Genomic DNA, 14,896 nt, shown 5'->3' with positions numbered 1-14,896 from the left:
TTCTTTGCCGCCAGGAATGGAAAAGCTGGGATCATCCCGGGCCTTCCCGCCACGCTAATGAATTCACTTCGTTAACGGCGCCTAATTGGTTTCCATCTCCGAGCAAATTGGGCTCCGTTAGCACGGGAGAAGCTGATTTCCCATATCCAGGCGGGAATCCCGGGCCTAAGAGGAATCAACAGTGGGATTCAAGGGGATTATTAATCATTAATAGCCCTTCGTTAATATTCGCCTGCATCTTCCCCCTCGGAGCGCGCCGCGGGCTTCCTCGCAGCTCATTCCATGGAGGATAAGTTGGGAAGCGGGAGATGCGGGAAGCGTCATGGTCCGTGGGAGGCAGGGAACGAGCTGGGAATGCTGGCAATGATGGCAAGGGCGGGTGGGCAAAGCCTTGGGAGAGCCCCGGGAATGGCGGTGGCAGGCAGCGGGAGAGCAGCGGGAAAGCGGATGAGCTTTCAGCTCCTTCCCAAGCCAACCCATTCCATGATTCCCTGCGGATCTGCTCCCTGCGGATGCTGTTGGACGGGCGCTGGATGTTCCTCGCGTCCCTCCTGCAGATGGTTCGTATCCATCTGGGGCTGTCGAGTGTATCCCAATGCCAAGATCCAAGCGAGGAGCATCCGGTTGTTCCCGCAGCTGAGCTTGCAGCCAATGGGTCTCAAGCAGAAGGATCCCAGGAGGCACCCGGAGCTGGCAGCTTCCAGGCTCCGGCATTCCAAGAGGATTGAGGGAGGGAAAGGTTCCCGGGATGGGGAGCCAGAGATACCAGCAGGGATTGATCCAGGAAGGAGGAGGAGAAGCTGGGATGGGTATGGGATGCAAGGAGGGATGCTCGATGGGATACTGAGCAGGGATGCTCGATGGGATGCTGAGCAGGGATGCTCGATGGGATGCTGAGCAGGGATGCTGGATGGGATGCAAGGAGGGATGCTCGATGGGATGCTGAGCAGGGATGCTCGATGGGATGCAAGGAGGGATGCTCGATGGGATACTAAGCAGGGATGCTGGATGGGATGCAAGGAGGGATGCTCGATGGGATGCTGAGCAGGGATGCTCGATGGGATGCAAGCAGGGATGCTCGATGGGATGCTGAGCAGGGATGCTGGATGGGATGCTGAGCAGGGATGCTCGATGGGATGCAAGCAGGGATGCTGGATGGGATGCAAGCAGGGATGCTCGATGGGATGCAAGCAGGGATGCTCGATGGGATGCAAGCAGGGATGCTGGATGGGATGCAAGGAGGGATGCTCGATGGGATGCTGAGCAGGGATGCTGGATGGGATGCAAGCAGGGATGCTGGATGGGATGCAAGGAGGGATGCTCGATGGGATGCTGAGCAGGGATGCTCAATGGGATGCAAGCAGGGATGCTCGATGGGATGCAAGGAGGGATGCTCGATGGGATGCTGAGCCGGGCTGGGATATGGGATGCAAGCAGGGATGCTGGATGGGATGCAAGCAGGGATGGGGTATGGGATGCAAGCAGGGATGCTCCCTGGGATTCAAGAAGGGATGCTCGATGGGATACTGAGCAGGGATGCTTTGTGGGATTGCAAGCAGGGATACTGGAGGGGATGCTGAGCAGGGATGGGATATGGGATGCTGAGCAGGGATGGGATATGGGATGCTGAGCAGGGATGGGATATGGGATGCTGAGCAGGGATGCAAGCAGGGATGGGATAGGGGATCCCTCCTCTTCCTCCCGTCCACCATTCCCACTCCGCATCCCTTCCCTCTTCGCTTTTATGGCCACCGACATTCCCAGCCTCTTCCTCTTCCTTGTTTGCCCTCCAAGGGATGCTTTGGGATCCGGCTCCCTGCCCCTGGCAGCAGCGCTTCCCAGGGACGTTTCCCCGGGAAGAGCATCCAAATGCCCTTTATTCCCAAGAACCGCGTGCAGCATCCCCAAATCCCTGTCCGTACGTGGCTGGAATTCCTCATTCCCAACAAAAAGGATCTTTCCCAGCCCCTGCCTCCCTCCTTTTAGATGCTGCTATCCCCAAATAGCAGCACGGAAGCTGCTGTCGCCGGGCATGCTATTTGTCAGCTTTTGATCCGAAGCCAGGAAAGATGGAATTCTGGGATACCAAACCTCCCCATCCCGATAATGGCGCGCTCAATCCCGGAAGATGGAATGGCAAAGGTGGGAAAAGCTCCCTGGAGGAGCAGCATTCCATGATTTCCTTTGGGTATGTTACATTAAGGAATAGCCCTTCCCTGTTACTCTGACTCGGAGGCATTGGGCATGGAATCCAGGCCCGGAAAGCTGGATACCATCTAATTCCAAAGACTTCAATAGGTGGATGCGGCATTCCAGCCCAATTCCCGATTGCACATCCCGGCTGGAAGGTATCCCATGTCAACCCGTATCGCCAGCTAAATCTGGTGCACGGGAGGGAAGGGCCAAGCTGCCCCCATCCCGTTCCCCTTTGGGAATCCTCCGGGAGCCTGGAATCATGGAGTCAGTGAAGCCAAGGAAGAATCCCTGCTCCTACCTCGGAGGGGATGGGAGCAGCAGCGCCGGGAGGTGGATTCCTGGAGGCTGGAATGCCGGGATGCAGCCGGGATGCGGCGAGGCCAATGGGGAGCAGCAGCAGGAGCCGCAGCGATCGGGAGCATCGTGGGGTCGGCATCCGGGAAGCGGGGCATTGCCGCCGTGGGAATGCAGCTGGAAGGGAAAGCGGGAATGCTGGGATGGGGTGGGAAGGGAGCTTACAGGCGGGGGCACACAGGCACAGACATGAGCACGCGTGAACAGGCGTGAACCCCCGCATGGGAGCACGCAAGCACAGGCGGGCACACGCATGCACACATGCATGTAGGTGCACGCGCATACATGGACATACACGCGCATGCATGTACATGCACGCACATACAGGCACCTACATGCACATATATGTACATACATGCACATGCACGCACATACATGTACATACACACATACATGTACATGCACGCACACACGCACCTACATGCGCGTATATGTACGTACATGCACATACGTGTACATACACGCACATACATGTACATACACGGGCATACATGTACATACATGCGCATATACGTACGTACACACGCGTACATGTACATACAGGCACACACACGTACATACACACACGTGCACACGCACCCGTGTGTGTACATGTATGTGCGTGTGTACATGTGTGCATGTGTGTGCATGTGTGTGCGTGTGTGCACATGTGCGTGTGCATGTGTACATGTGTACATGTGTGTACATGTACATGTGTACATGTGTGTGTACGTGTGCGTGTGTATATGTGTGTACGTGTGTCCTAACCCCCATTCCCTTTTCCTAACCCCCATTCCCTCCTTTCCTAACCCCCATTCCCTCCTTTCCTAACCCCCATTCCCTCTTTTCCTAACCCCCATTCCCTCCTTTCCTAACCCCCATTCCCTCCTTTCCTAACCCCCATTCCCTCCTTTCCTAACCCCCATTCCCTCCTTTCCTAAAGCCCCATTCCCTCCTTTCCTAACCCCCATTCCCTTACCCTAATCCCAGATTCCCTTCTCCAAACCCCCCCTTCCAGGTTTCCCTTTCGGCTGCCGGCAGGAGCAGCAGAGCCCCCCCCAGCATTCCCTGCTCACTCAGGCATTCCCAATCCGCTGGAGCAGCTCATCCCGGCCTCACCCCTGGGCTCCGTTGGCATCCCAACCCGGGAGCCCGCCCGAGCGCAAGGAGAAGCCTCGGGATCGCCTTGGGATGCCGCCGGGCAAGGTGGGAATTGTCCGCCGGTGTCGGACACGGGCACCGCATCCATAATGCAGCCGCATGGATTATGCACATCCCGGCCACGGCCAAAAGCCGGCACGTGAATCCCGAAGGAATGCTGAATCCCAAGCACGGCACGTGGCGGGCTGCTGAGGCATGAAGAGAACGGCTCGGTCCCTGCTAGGGAATGCCTCTTAAGGAGGGCACTTTGCTCCCAGCGGGAATAACGCCTCCGAAAGGGGATTTCCCTCCCATCCACGGGACACGCAGATTCCCGGACGGGATGGGGCTGGAAGGGACCTTTAGGAGCATCCCGTTCCAATGGGAATGGGTTGAACGGGGAAGCCGGGCCAGTGGCCAAGGCCAGGCTGGAGCGACCAGAGACGGGTCCCAAGCGAAGCTGGCTGTCTCCGAGAGACATTCCAAGATGGATTCGGGCAATTCCAGCTCTTTTCCCTCCGCCTAACGAAGCCATCGAGGTGCTTTATGGGCCCCAAAGAAATGCCAAAGGTCGAAGGCTTCCCAATGGATCTCCTTGACGCGGCAGCTCCGAGAAGCGGGAATTGCCTTGGGGAATGACGGACGGCTTTGGCGTGCGACTGAGCACGGGAGGTGGCCCTGCATGGCGGGAATCCCTGGATCTGACCATGGAATGCTGGGGGGTTATTCCCGTCGCGCTCCCAGCTCCATGGCAGTGCTTTTTGTCACGTTCCCGCTTGGCGCATCCCATCCCAATCCCAATCCCAAGGGATTGCTTCGAACCGGACCTCGCAGCTCCATTACCTCAATGGGAGCCATCTCCACTGACTGGGGCCTGGGGGGAAATCCAAGGAGGAATTGTGCTCCTCATCCTCTTGAGCCATCCCAGGCTGAAAAGCAGGAAAAGGCTTTGGGAAGTGGCTAAGGAAAGGCACGGGATCCAATCCGATGGAAGCAGCTTTCCCTCGGTGCCCCTATATCCGTGCAGCACCACAAGCCCTGCCCCTGCCCATGAGGTGCCTCCAGCCCCAGCCCTTCCGTGCTGTTCCGCACACGGAAGCGATGGGAAGAGAAGGAAAACCGCGGGATTGCTTTCCGCCTGGCGGGAAGGGAACATTCCGGGCGCCCGGAATTCCTGCGGGGATCGACATGGGTGGAAGAGCCCCCGCAAGGCCAAGCTCTCAAGGGGATCCAGGAGGGCCCCAGCGCCACGTGGATACCCTGGAATCCTATCCCAAAGTCTGGCTGGCAAAGAGTCCCTATGGAAGCCAACTCCTCTTTCTGGGATAAAGGGATGCATGGCCATGGATCCGATCCCCGTCTCCCGCCGTGCTGCTGCTTCCTCAGCCAGGAAGAGCCGCATTCCCATTCCCATTCCCGTTCCATTAGTGCTACTCACGAGTTCTGGAGGAGCTCACCGTCACGCGCGGGATCTATCCGTGCTTCCTGCTGGATTATCCAAGGAGAAGATGGATGCCCCCCCCTTATCCCTAAAGGGCCATTAGCGTTGGGATGCCAAAGGAAATCAGGGCCCGGCTCTTGATGGATGCAGAGCGCTTCCTGCTGGAATCCCGCCTGGAAAAGAGGGAATTGCATCCGTCATCCGCGTGTGACAGAGCAGCCGGCATCGGGTTGGGGTTAAATCCCGTGGGGATTGGAAGCTGGATTGCTGGAGAGCAACGCTGCCTGACGGAGGGGGAGAGCCAAACCATTCCCAATGGGAAGATGCCCACTAAGGGGCATTCCCAAGAGGATTTGCCGGCAGGAAGCCCAGGCGGAGGGGCTTATGGCACGCATGGAATAAGCATGGAGTGGGATGGGATCCCGGTTGCCCCTTCCTCCCGGTGGGAATAGGCTGGAATGATGGATCACTTCCCAAAGGACGGCGCAGCCGTCTCCCGTCAACCCAGGCCAGTGTCCCGGCACGGAGCGCTGGGGCATTCCCAGCCCTTCCCACGGCGGGGCTTTGGGAATGCTGGAGCTGCTCCGGGACGGAAGGGTTGCTCCTCTGGAATGTGTGAGCCCACGGCTCAGCTCTTGTTTTCCAGGCTCGAAGGCAACCTTGGGGAAGGTCCTCCCTGCTTCCGTTGGCCTGGAATGGCGAACCTGCCTTGGGAATGGCTCTTCCCAGCCCGGATCCCCGCGGACGTTGCCTTTCCCTTTGGATTCCGAGCCAGCAGGGAAGGGCCAGGAGCACTGTTACTATAGCGATCCCCATGGAAACCCTGGCGAATGCCACAAGGCCGCCTTCTCCGCGCTCTTCCCCGCCCGGCTCCATGCGCTTGGCCTCCGGTATTCCCAGCGACGCGAGTTGGGAAGAGCGTCGGGAATGCTGCCGGCCGCGGCGTCCGGAAGGGCTGAGGAAGGAGGCAGCACTCGCCTCGGCAGCCGCGCCGCAGCCCTCATCCGTATCCGCACGGCGCCGCAGCGGGAAGCGAGGAAGGAGCGCAAAGGCTCCGGGATTCGGGCTACGAGGGAAGGGAAGGGAAGGAGTTATCCGGAGCTTTTCCACTCAAACAGCATTCCCGCTTTAGGACGCACCCCTCCCCTTCCCCCCCCCCATGGATTCCTGGATGCCATCAGCATGGCTGGGATGCAGCAATGGGTTCGGGCCTGTCCCGGCGCCTTTCTCTTCCCCGATCCCGATTTTCCAAGGGAAAGCGGGATTCTCCTGGAGAAAGCGGGGCTTGCCCGGGCGCAGACCCGCTGGGGCAGCGGCTTTTAGGGAAGGCCGGGGGCAAAGCGTCCCTATGCCGTGCGCGCAAGCGGCCGCAGCCTCTCCTGGGAGCGGCCGCAAAGGCTTTTCCAAGCAGCCCATGCCATTGGAATTCCATGCGGGATGGAAGCATCCCCGCCGAGAGGCAGCAGAAGGGGCCCCCAGGAGCGGAGGGAAGGCGCTGGGCCCAGGGCAAAGAGGCACGTTCCAGGCTCCGCATCCGGGCGGGAAGGATCCCGGCTCCCGAGGAGCCTGGAGCGCAGCTCCTTTTCCAGCGGCTCGATTAATAACACGCACACATCCCAACCCCCCCCCCCCCCCCCCCGCTTCCTGCTCCATTCCCAGCAAAATCCAGCCGGGATTTGTTGGAGCCGGGATGCAAAGAGCAGATGGAGGCAGGCTCCCGAGCTCTTCCCAGCTTCTGGAAGAGGGATGGGAAGAGCTCGGAGGCAAAGAGGCCGAGCGGGGATGGGAATGGAGGAGCCCGGGAAGCTCTTTTGAGAGCTCAGGAGCCCGCCATCCATAGGGATGCGATGGGCCCATCCGGAGCATCCCGCAGCACAAGGATGCAGCCGCAGGCCGGTCCCTAAAGGCTCCGGCCAGCCCGGCGGCATCCCATGGGATCAGCGTGGAATGCTTCGGGATGGAAAGGGCCTTAGGATCGTCCCGTTCCCATAGGAATACCTTCCGCAGGCAGCAGGCTGGGATGAGGCTCCCAATGGGAATGGCGGCTGCCCCATCCCTGCAGGAAGGTGTCCCTATGGATCCGCCCCGGCATTCCCAGCAAGGACGGAGGCGCCCCCCCCCCCCCCTTCCCCCCCGGGCTGATTCCATGAGCCCCGAAGTGGGATAAAGCAGGATTCCAATGAGGATAGCGCAAGGCTCCGAGCAGGAGCAGCCCCTTTAAGGGGCTCGGCTCCACGCAGCCATCCCGATCCATAAATCCGGACATTATGGCTGCGTTGCCCTTTTGCAGGAAAAGGGTAGAGGAGATTTGTAGGAGCCCTCGGCATCCGGCAATCCCGGCCTCTGGAAAACAAAGCTGGCTCCAGAGCCTTTCCCTCCTTCCCGCGCCAGGGCTGGGAGCACAGCGCTTGGGATGGAGACCTTCCGGAGCGCATCCATGGATATTTGTGCCTATGGCTGAAGGGGGGGACAAAGAGAGCTGGAGAGGGGCTTTGGAGCAGGGATGGGATAATGGGAATGGCGCTAAGGTGACAGAGGGGAGATGGAGATGGGATATCGGGAAGCTCTTCCCTGTGACTCTGGAATGGGTTCAATGGGGCTGCCCCATCCCTGGCAGTGCTCCAATGGGATACTGGGATGGGATGGGAGGAGATGGAGCTGCCCCATCCCTGGCAGTGCTCCAATGGGATACTGGGATGCGATGGGAGGAGATGGAGCTGCCCCATCCCTGGCAGTGCTCCAATGGGATACTGGGATGGGGTGGGAGGAGATGGAGCTGCCCCATCCCTGGCAGTGCTCCAATGGGATACTGGGATGGGATGGGATGGAGCTGCCCCATCCGTGGCAGTGCTCAGTTCCACGCTGGATGCAAGCGGGATGGCGCCGGCTGCGTGGGAGCTCCTTTCCAAGCCCAGCCATTCCGTGATTCCATGCTTCCCAGTTCCCATCTCATCCCGGAAAAGCTTCTATTCCTGAAGGCTGGAAGTCGCCCAGGAATTCCAGGCCTGCTTGCAGACCTGAGGCCAGGCTGGTGCCCTGGCTCCCATCCTTCCTCCCTATGGAATCCCATAGGATGGGGAGGACCAGCTGCACGGACCCAAGGGCTGCTGGGGGTTATCCGGATCCATCTTCTCCCCCCAACTCCTGGAAAATCCCAGGAGATGCCACTTGGGATCAGGCTCCTTCCACCCATCCCATAGGATCACGGCACGGGGTGGGTTGCAAAGGGCCTGACGAGCCTCTAGAGCCAAGCAGAGCCGGCTGCTCCAAGCCCCATCCAAGGGAATAAGCTTGGAAAACCAGCCGGGAATGGTTTCCTTCCTTGCGATCCGGGATGGGGCTCGCTTCCCAAAGGAATGCGAGCGATTCCCTAAGCATCTTATGGCAAGGGGTCGGGGGGTGCAAGCGCCGTGGTCCGTACTGGAATGGGTTGGCAGGGAATGCCGGTATCCCGCCGGAGCCATGTACCTTTAGGAAGAGCATCCTGCGGTGCTGCGCCTCTTCCTGCCTTCATCCCCATTCCTTGGCTGGAGGAGGGAAAGCAATGACGCCGTTAGAACGCGGGATTCCAGGCTTTGGGAATGGGCAAAGGGAAGCTCAGCAAGGGCCGAGCTTTACATGGATGGCGGGATGCTCCCATGGACAACCCATCCCAGGGCTCCCCCAGCCTCCCGGTGGGAATTCCTTCCTTATCCCGAAGGCCTCCTCTCGAAGCTGGAGCCCATTCCCTTTGTGCCATCGCTCCATCCCGGAAGGTCCAGCTCCATCCCAAGTGTCCTCGGGACGGAGGTGCTTCCCAACGGCAGGAAGGAGATGGGCTTTAAGGCCCTTCCCAACCCGGGCATGGAGGAGAGGGCAGATCCCAGCTGGAATCCCCTTAGCCAGGTCCTTCCTTCCCTGGTCCTGGAGCGGGAGGAAAAGGCCTCCGGGATCCGGAGGAGGCAGCAGAGCCATCGACACGGCTCCCAAAAGGAGCCAGGCGGAAACGTGCCCGTTACGCATCCAGAGGGGAATCCCAGTGGGAAGAGCACCGCTTCCGGGTGAAGCTTGAAGCCCTAAGGGCAGGAGCCCCGGGGGCTGGGCTTGGTTTGGGGCTTGGAGCACGGGAATTAGGGAATGCCCCTGGAAAACCATCCTATGGGGCTCTGTCATCCCGTGGCACCATGGAGAAGGAGGGAAAAGGAGGGAAAAGGAGGGAAAAGGGGGGGAAAGGAGGGAAAAAGGAGGGAAAAGGAGGGAAAAGGAGGGAAAAGGAGGGAAAAGGAGGGAAAAGGAGGGAAAAGGAGGGAAAAGGAGGGAAAAGGAGGGAGAAAGGAGGGAGAAAGGAGGGAGAAGGAGGGAGAAAGGAGGGAAAGGAGGGAAAAGGAGGGGAAAGGAGGGAAAAAGGAGGGAAAAGGAGGGAAAAGGAGGGAAAAGGAGGGAAAAGGAGGGAAAAGGAGGGAAAAGGAGGGAGAAAGGAGGGAGAAAGGAGGGAGAAGGAGGGAAAAAGGAGGGAAAAGGAGGGAAAAGGAGGGAAAAGGAGGGAAAAGGAGGGAGAAAGGAGGGAGAAGGAGGGAGAAAGGAGGGAAAGGAGGGAAAAGGAGGGAAAGGAGGGAAAAGGAGGGAAAAGGAGGGAGAAAGGAGGGAGAAAGGAGCATTCCGTGGGCTTTGGGATGCAGGGGCTGGAGGCTGCCTCGTGCAAAGAGCCAGGAAGCTCGGGAACACGTGCTCGGAGCGTCGGGAATGGCAAGGAATGGGCGGCATTCCCTGGAGGGGGATGAGGATCCCTGGGGATCAGGGGGTTTCCCCTTCGGGAATGGCGAGCAGCGCACAGGGAACCCACACTGGAAGGGCGGCCCAGGAGAGGAGCGGGCCCCGCGCTCCCAAGGGTTGCGCCCGGGGAGAGCAGGCTCCAGGGCGGGCTCCCGGCGCTTCCCGGCCCCGGGACGCTGCGAACGGCGCCCGGAGCCACGGAGCTCGCCCCATCCCACCGGGGATCGGGCCCAGCCTTCCCGCCGGGAGCTGCCCACGGAGCCTGGCCGGGGAGCGCCCCGCTCAGGAGCCGCATCCATAGGGAGATTCCCGAGGGAGCCGCGGGCCATGGGGGCCTGCCCTGCGCCCCTCCCGGCGCTGGGCCTCCGTGCCTACCCCGTTGCTTCCCCTCCCTCTCCCACCACATCCCGCTCCCTCAAGCAGGGCCGTCCCCGCTTACCGCGCTCCGGAGCCAGCCGCGCTCGGCAACGGCATTTAGGGACGGGGCAAGGGCGGCTGCGGAGCATCCGGATGCCTCGGGAGCCGCCGCGGGCCCGGCCCCATCCCGGCATCACCTCAGCGCTTCCCGCCGCCGGCCCCACAGCGCCCCCTAGCGGCGGCGGGAGGGACCGCCCCGGAGCTCGGCGGCCGCGGGGGGGCGCGGGGGAGGCGGGGGGAAGGCGCTGCTGGGGGCCGAGGCTTCGCGGCCTGCTCCGGGGCCTCCCGCACCTGCGTGGGGAAGGGCCCCCGCGGGGGGGGGGGGGGGGGGGGGGGGGCGGGCTCCGGGTCCCCGCCGCAGAGGGGAAGGCGCCTCCCAGGGCCCGTTCCTGCCTTTGGGAGCGCTGGGGAGGCGGCCCCAGCCCTCGAACGGACGGGAGCCGATGCTGGTTTCCTATGGGGGGGGGGCACCAAAGGGAACGCGCCCCGAGGGGCCCTTCCCAGCAGGATGCTTCCGCCGGGGAATTCCGCGTTGCCGTGACCGTTTCCGGATGCCGATCCCAAAGGGAGGGGGAAGCAGGCCCGGCATTCCCAGTTTCCCTTGGCTCGCGCCTTCCACCCCCCCCCCGTCAAGACCCCCGGGGCGGCCGCTATTCCAAGCGGGAAGGGAGCGGAATTCCAGGCGCGCCCCCCCCCTTTCCCCTTGGCAAAAGGCATGGAACTTTATTTACAAGGAGGCCCGGGGGGGGGACAGCACCGGGAGCGCGGGGCGGGAATGGCGGCTGCGGGAAGGGCGCCCATTGGGAAGCGGCTTCAGTGGCTCTCTCCTTTCTTGCCCACTACCTGAGGAGAGAAGGAGGAGAATCCGTGGGCAAAGGCATTCCCGAAGGGAGGGCAAGGCCGGGGAGCAGGGGCCGCCTGCGGCCAGGGGCTGCTCCTAGGATGCCATTGCCCAAGGCTGGCTCCGTCCCTCCGGGCCCGGACTCCTTTGGTGGAGCTTCCCAGTGAGCAAGGCCAGGATTCCCGCCCGGAGGAATCCTCCTCCTCCTCCTCCTCCGGCATCCGTGCAATTCCAACAGGGACGCTTCCCGCTAGGCCCCGGCGCTCCAAGGCCCAGCCTCTCCTTCCAATGCCCCGACTGCTTCCCAATATCCCCCCGGACTCTTCCCTTCGTCCCATTGGAAGCCCGAGCCCCGCATCCCACCCTTCCAATCCCGGATCCAAAGCCTCTCTTCCTTGCCGGCTGCTCTCCTTGGAATACGCCATGGGATGCCTTCCTCACCCTGCAGCATCCTTCACCTAAGGCCGCTCCGAGCAGCTCCTTCCCACCCTGACAACGCTAACTCCATGGATTTAGCGGATCCGAGAGCTTCCGGGCATTCCCAGGCCCGCAGCCGAGGGATCATGGAATGGGATCCGCCTCCCAAGAGGCGTCAACGGCCCCGGCAGCACCGAGGATGCTCCGGCACCAGCAAGCCTCTAGCGGCGGAGGTCTGGCTCGCCTTGGGATTGCGGAAGAGCTGGGAAGTGATTCCGTCGGGAAAAGGGCCCGGAAGGGGCGCACTCACGCGCTTGAAGTCGTTCATGTTGGTGGCCTGCACCGGCGTGCCGATGAAGGTGAAGTACGAGACGCGGGTCGTCTCCTCGTCCCCGTGGTTGGACTGCACAAAGAGCTGCGGGGGGAACCGAGAGGCCGCCCTCAGGGCATCCCAGGATTCCCCGGGGCTCACCATTCCACACTTTGGGACCGACGGGAAAGCACCCCCCACCGGGATCCCGTTCCCCCCCCCCCCCCCCCCGGGAGCATTGCGGGCGGCGGGCGCTCACGGTGACGCTGTTGACGTTCTGGAACTTGACGTAGCGCAGCGGGACGATGCCGTCCTCGCGGATGTCCTCCGGGCTCAGCTCCAGCGCCTGCGTGGGCTCGCTGCGCTCGGCCTCCTCGAAATCCATGGAGCGCGGCAGGTTGGTGAAGATCTTGACGTGCCTGGGGCCCTGGCCTGGGGGGAAAGGGCGGGATGGCGGCGGGAAGGCGGCCCAATCCCGGGGGGGAAAAGGCGGCCTTCTCGCCACTCACCGTTGGCCGGCCCTTGGAATTTCATGGAGTACAGCTTGACGGGCTGGCTGAACGCCACGGTGATGAGGAGCTGGGGGGGGGGGGGGGGGGGGGGGAGGAGAGGGGCCCTTCAGGCCAGCTGCCCCGCCGGCGCCGACATCATTCCGCACGGGAATGCTCGTCGCCTTTGCCGGCGGCGCTCCGTACCTGCTCGTCGCAGTCGGACTCCAGGTAGGAGGAGTCCTTGCGGAGGCAGTTCTCGAAGCCGTGCTCGTCGCTCTCGTTGAGGCACTCGCAGCCGGCTCTGTTGACGAAGGGCATCAGATCCATCTGGAAGGCAAAGGCGGGGCTGCGGCGGGAAGCGGGAAGGGCACGGATCCGGCGGGAGAGAGGCTGGGAACCGCGGGGGGGGGGGGGAGCAGGAAACGCCCCCGGCAAAGCGCTAACGCCTTGGTGTGCCCGGGGGGGAGTGAAGGGCATCAACCCCCCTCCAACCGGGAAGCATCCCTCCATCCCATAGGGAATGATCCCTCCATCCCATAGGGAATGATCCCTCCATCCCATAGGGAATGATCCCTCCATCCAATAGGGAATGATCCCTCCATCCCATAGGGAATGATCCCTCCATCCAACCGGGAATGATCCCTCCATCCCATAGGGAATGATCCCTCCATCCAACCGGGAATGATCCCTCCATCCCATAGGGAATGATCCCTCCATCCAATAGGGAATGATCCCTCCATCCAATCAGGAATCATCCCTCCATCCAATCGGGAATGATCCCTCCATCCCATAGGGAATGATCCCTCCATCCCATAGGGAATGATCCCTCCATCCCATAGGGAATGATCCCTCCATCCCATAGGGAATGATCCCTCCATCCAATCGGGAATCATCCCTCCATCCAATAGGGAATTCTTCCTCCATCTAATAGGGAATAATTCCCTCATCCAATAGGGAATCATTCCTCCATCCAATGGGGAATGATCCCTCCATCCCATAGGGAATGATCCCTCCATCCAAAAGGGAAACATGCCTCCATCCAATAGGGAATGATCCTTCCATCCCATAGGCAATCATTCCTCCATCCAAAAGGCAATCATCCCTCCATCCAATCAGGAATGATCCCTCCATCCCATCGGGAACGATCCCCCCATCCCATCGGGAATGACCCCCCCCTCCAACCGGGCATCATCCCTCTCTTTCCTAGGCAGCCATCCCTCCGTGCCGCCCCCGGCCGCAGGGGCACGCAGCGGGCAGCTCCCACGTACGTATCCCTTGGGAATGTCGGCGTCCTCGCTGCTGCCGGGGTCGTTCTCCAGGTGCTGCTTGACCTTCTCCTCCAAGCCCACGGCATCGGCGCCTTGGTACTGGTCGATCCTCACCTTGTTGCGGAAGAACAGGAAGGTGGGGGTGGCCGCGATGTTGTTGGTGGCCGCTGTTCCCTAGGGATGAGAGGCTCCGTGAGGCGGGAAGGGGCAGCGCCCTGAGCCTGGCGCTTCCCGCCGGGAATAGCCACCTGGCACTGGTGCACGTCCACCTCCAGGAAGGTCGCCTGCGGGTACTTGGAGCTGAGGGCGGTGAAGGCCGGGGCGATGCGCAGGCAGGGGCCGCAGCTGCGGGCACAAGAGAGGGCTCCGGGGGGCTGCTGCTCCCAAAGGGAGAGCGCCCGGGACCGGCAGCTAAATCCAGGCGGGATCGGGAGCGATTACCAGGGCCGAGGGAAGGAGAAGAGGCACAGCCACACGGAAGGCAGCGCGCCCAACGCGGGGGCCCAGCTCGGCCTGGAAGGGGCCGTTTGGAAGCCCGACCATTCCACACGGGAATCCCGCCCGAAGCGGGCCTCGTTCTCCCCCTGCTCCCCCGCTCTTCCAGCCGGGAATGGGGGGGAGCAGGGCACGGATCACTGCACGCAGCCCCTTCCCACGCACCCCGCAACCCCTCCGGGCCCAAGCCGGCTCCCGCCGCCCTCCCTCAGCACGGAGCCGCCATCCCCGCCTCCAGGAGCACCTCGCAGGGCCTCAACGCCACCGGAGGCCGCAGGGGCCCCTCCGGCCCCGCTCACCCGCGCATGGTGAACTTGACCACGGCCAGGCGGGAGCCGGCGGCGCTCAGCTCGGGCTGGAACTCGCTGTCGTTCCCGATCACCTTCACCCCCCCCATGGCGCCGGGGCCGCGCTGCGGGCGGAGGAGGAGGAGGAGGAGGAGGAGGAGGAGGAGGAGGAGGAGGAGGAAGCGGCGGCGGCGGCGGCGGCGGGGCCCGGCGCGATCTGCAGCGTCACGGCGGGAAGCGGCGCCCGGCGTGCACCGCGCGGCGCAGGCGCCGCTGGCAGCGCCGCCGCCATCTTGGGTGAGGGCAGAGGGCGGCGGCGGCCATTTTAGGTAAGGGCAGGCGCGGTGCATGCAGGGAGCGGCCGCCATTTTGAGTTAGGGCAGAGGGAGGCGGCGGCCATTTTAGGTAAGGGCAAGAGGGGGAGCGGCGCGGCCGCCATCTTGGGTAAGGGCAGAGGGAGACGGCGGCCATTTTAGGTAGGGGCAAGCGCGGGGTATGCTGGGAGCGG

The 14,896-nt window shown here is 62.3% G+C and overlaps 2 protein-coding genes across 6 annotated transcripts; both read right to left on the bottom strand.

Annotated features, from left to right (window-relative positions):
• Positions 1–2,047: 2,047 nt before the first annotated feature.
• Positions 2,048–10,508, bottom strand: LOC308231767 (uncharacterized protein). Its single transcript, XM_080637484.1, has 5 exons — positions 10,302–10,508; positions 8,579–8,637; positions 5,127–6,176; positions 4,513–4,598; positions 2,048–2,667 (listed from the first exon to the last, which is right to left on the bottom strand). Exons 1-3 carry the CDS (start codon positions 10,334–10,336, stop codon positions 5,911–5,913), a joined length of 360 nt encoding a protein of 119 aa, XP_080493610.1. The 5' UTR covers positions 10,337–10,508; the 3' UTR covers positions 2,048–2,667; positions 4,513–4,598; positions 5,127–5,910.
• Positions 10,509–10,700: 192 nt separating this feature from the next.
• On the bottom strand, positions 10,701–14,632 carry TXNL1 (thioredoxin like 1). Of its 5 annotated transcripts, none has more exons than XM_080637402.1 (8): positions 14,401–14,632; positions 13,855–13,951; positions 13,607–13,780; positions 12,543–12,665; positions 12,357–12,426; positions 12,107–12,279; positions 11,848–11,952; positions 10,715–11,118 (listed from the first exon to the last, which is right to left on the bottom strand). In XM_080637402.1, the coding sequence occupies exons 1-8, from the start codon at positions 14,496–14,498 to the stop codon at positions 10,930–10,932; spliced, it is 1,029 nt and encodes a 342-aa protein (XP_080493528.1). In that variant the 5' UTR covers positions 14,499–14,632; the 3' UTR covers positions 10,715–10,929. The 5 variants fall into 5 exon arrangements, with proteins under 5 accessions (XP_080493529.1, XP_080493528.1, XP_080493530.1 ...); XM_080637406.1 differs by having other exon boundaries at positions 10,953–11,122; positions 14,401–14,506; XM_080637404.1 differs by lacking the exon at positions 13,855–13,951 and having other exon boundaries at positions 10,715–11,122; positions 13,607–13,773.
• Between the last annotated feature and the right edge of the window lie 264 nt (positions 14,633–14,896).

This window comes from Psittacula echo (assembly GCF_963264785.1).
Source record: "Psittacula echo genome assembly, chromosome: Z".
In the NCBI taxonomy this organism is placed as follows: Eukaryota; Metazoa; Chordata; class Aves; order Psittaciformes; family Psittacidae; genus Psittacula; species Psittacula echo.
The sequence above is the reverse complement of the archived record's forward strand: the minus strand, read 5'-3'. Positions and strand labels throughout refer to the sequence as shown.

Excerpts from the sequence above, each read along its gene's own strand:
- LOC308231767 (XM_080637484.1), bottom strand. The coding sequence starts at position 10,336 with ATGCCGTTGCCGAGCGCGGCTGGCTCCGGAGCGCG. Across the intron at positions 8,638-10,301 it reads GCGGCTGGCTCCGGAGCGCG|CCAAGGAATGGGGATGAAGG; the intron begins GTAAGCGGGGAC and ends TCCCTCCTCCAG. Across the intron at positions 6,177-8,578 it reads GCAGGATGCTCTTCCTAAAG|CCCGAATCCCGGAGCCTTTG; the intron begins GTACATGGCTCC and ends CTTCCCTCGTAG.
- TXNL1 (XM_080637402.1), bottom strand. The coding sequence starts at position 14,498 with ATGGGGGGGGTGAAGGTGATCGGGAACGACAGCGAGTTCCAGCCCGAG. Across the intron at positions 13,952-14,400 it reads GTCAAGTTCACCATGCGCGG|CTGCGGCCCCTGCCTGCGCA; the intron begins GTGAGCGGGGCC and ends TTGTGCCCGCAG. Across the intron at positions 12,280-12,356 it reads ATTCCAAGGGCCGGCCAACG|GCCAGGGCCCCAGGCACGTC; the intron begins GTGAGTGGCGAG and ends CTTTCCCCCCAG.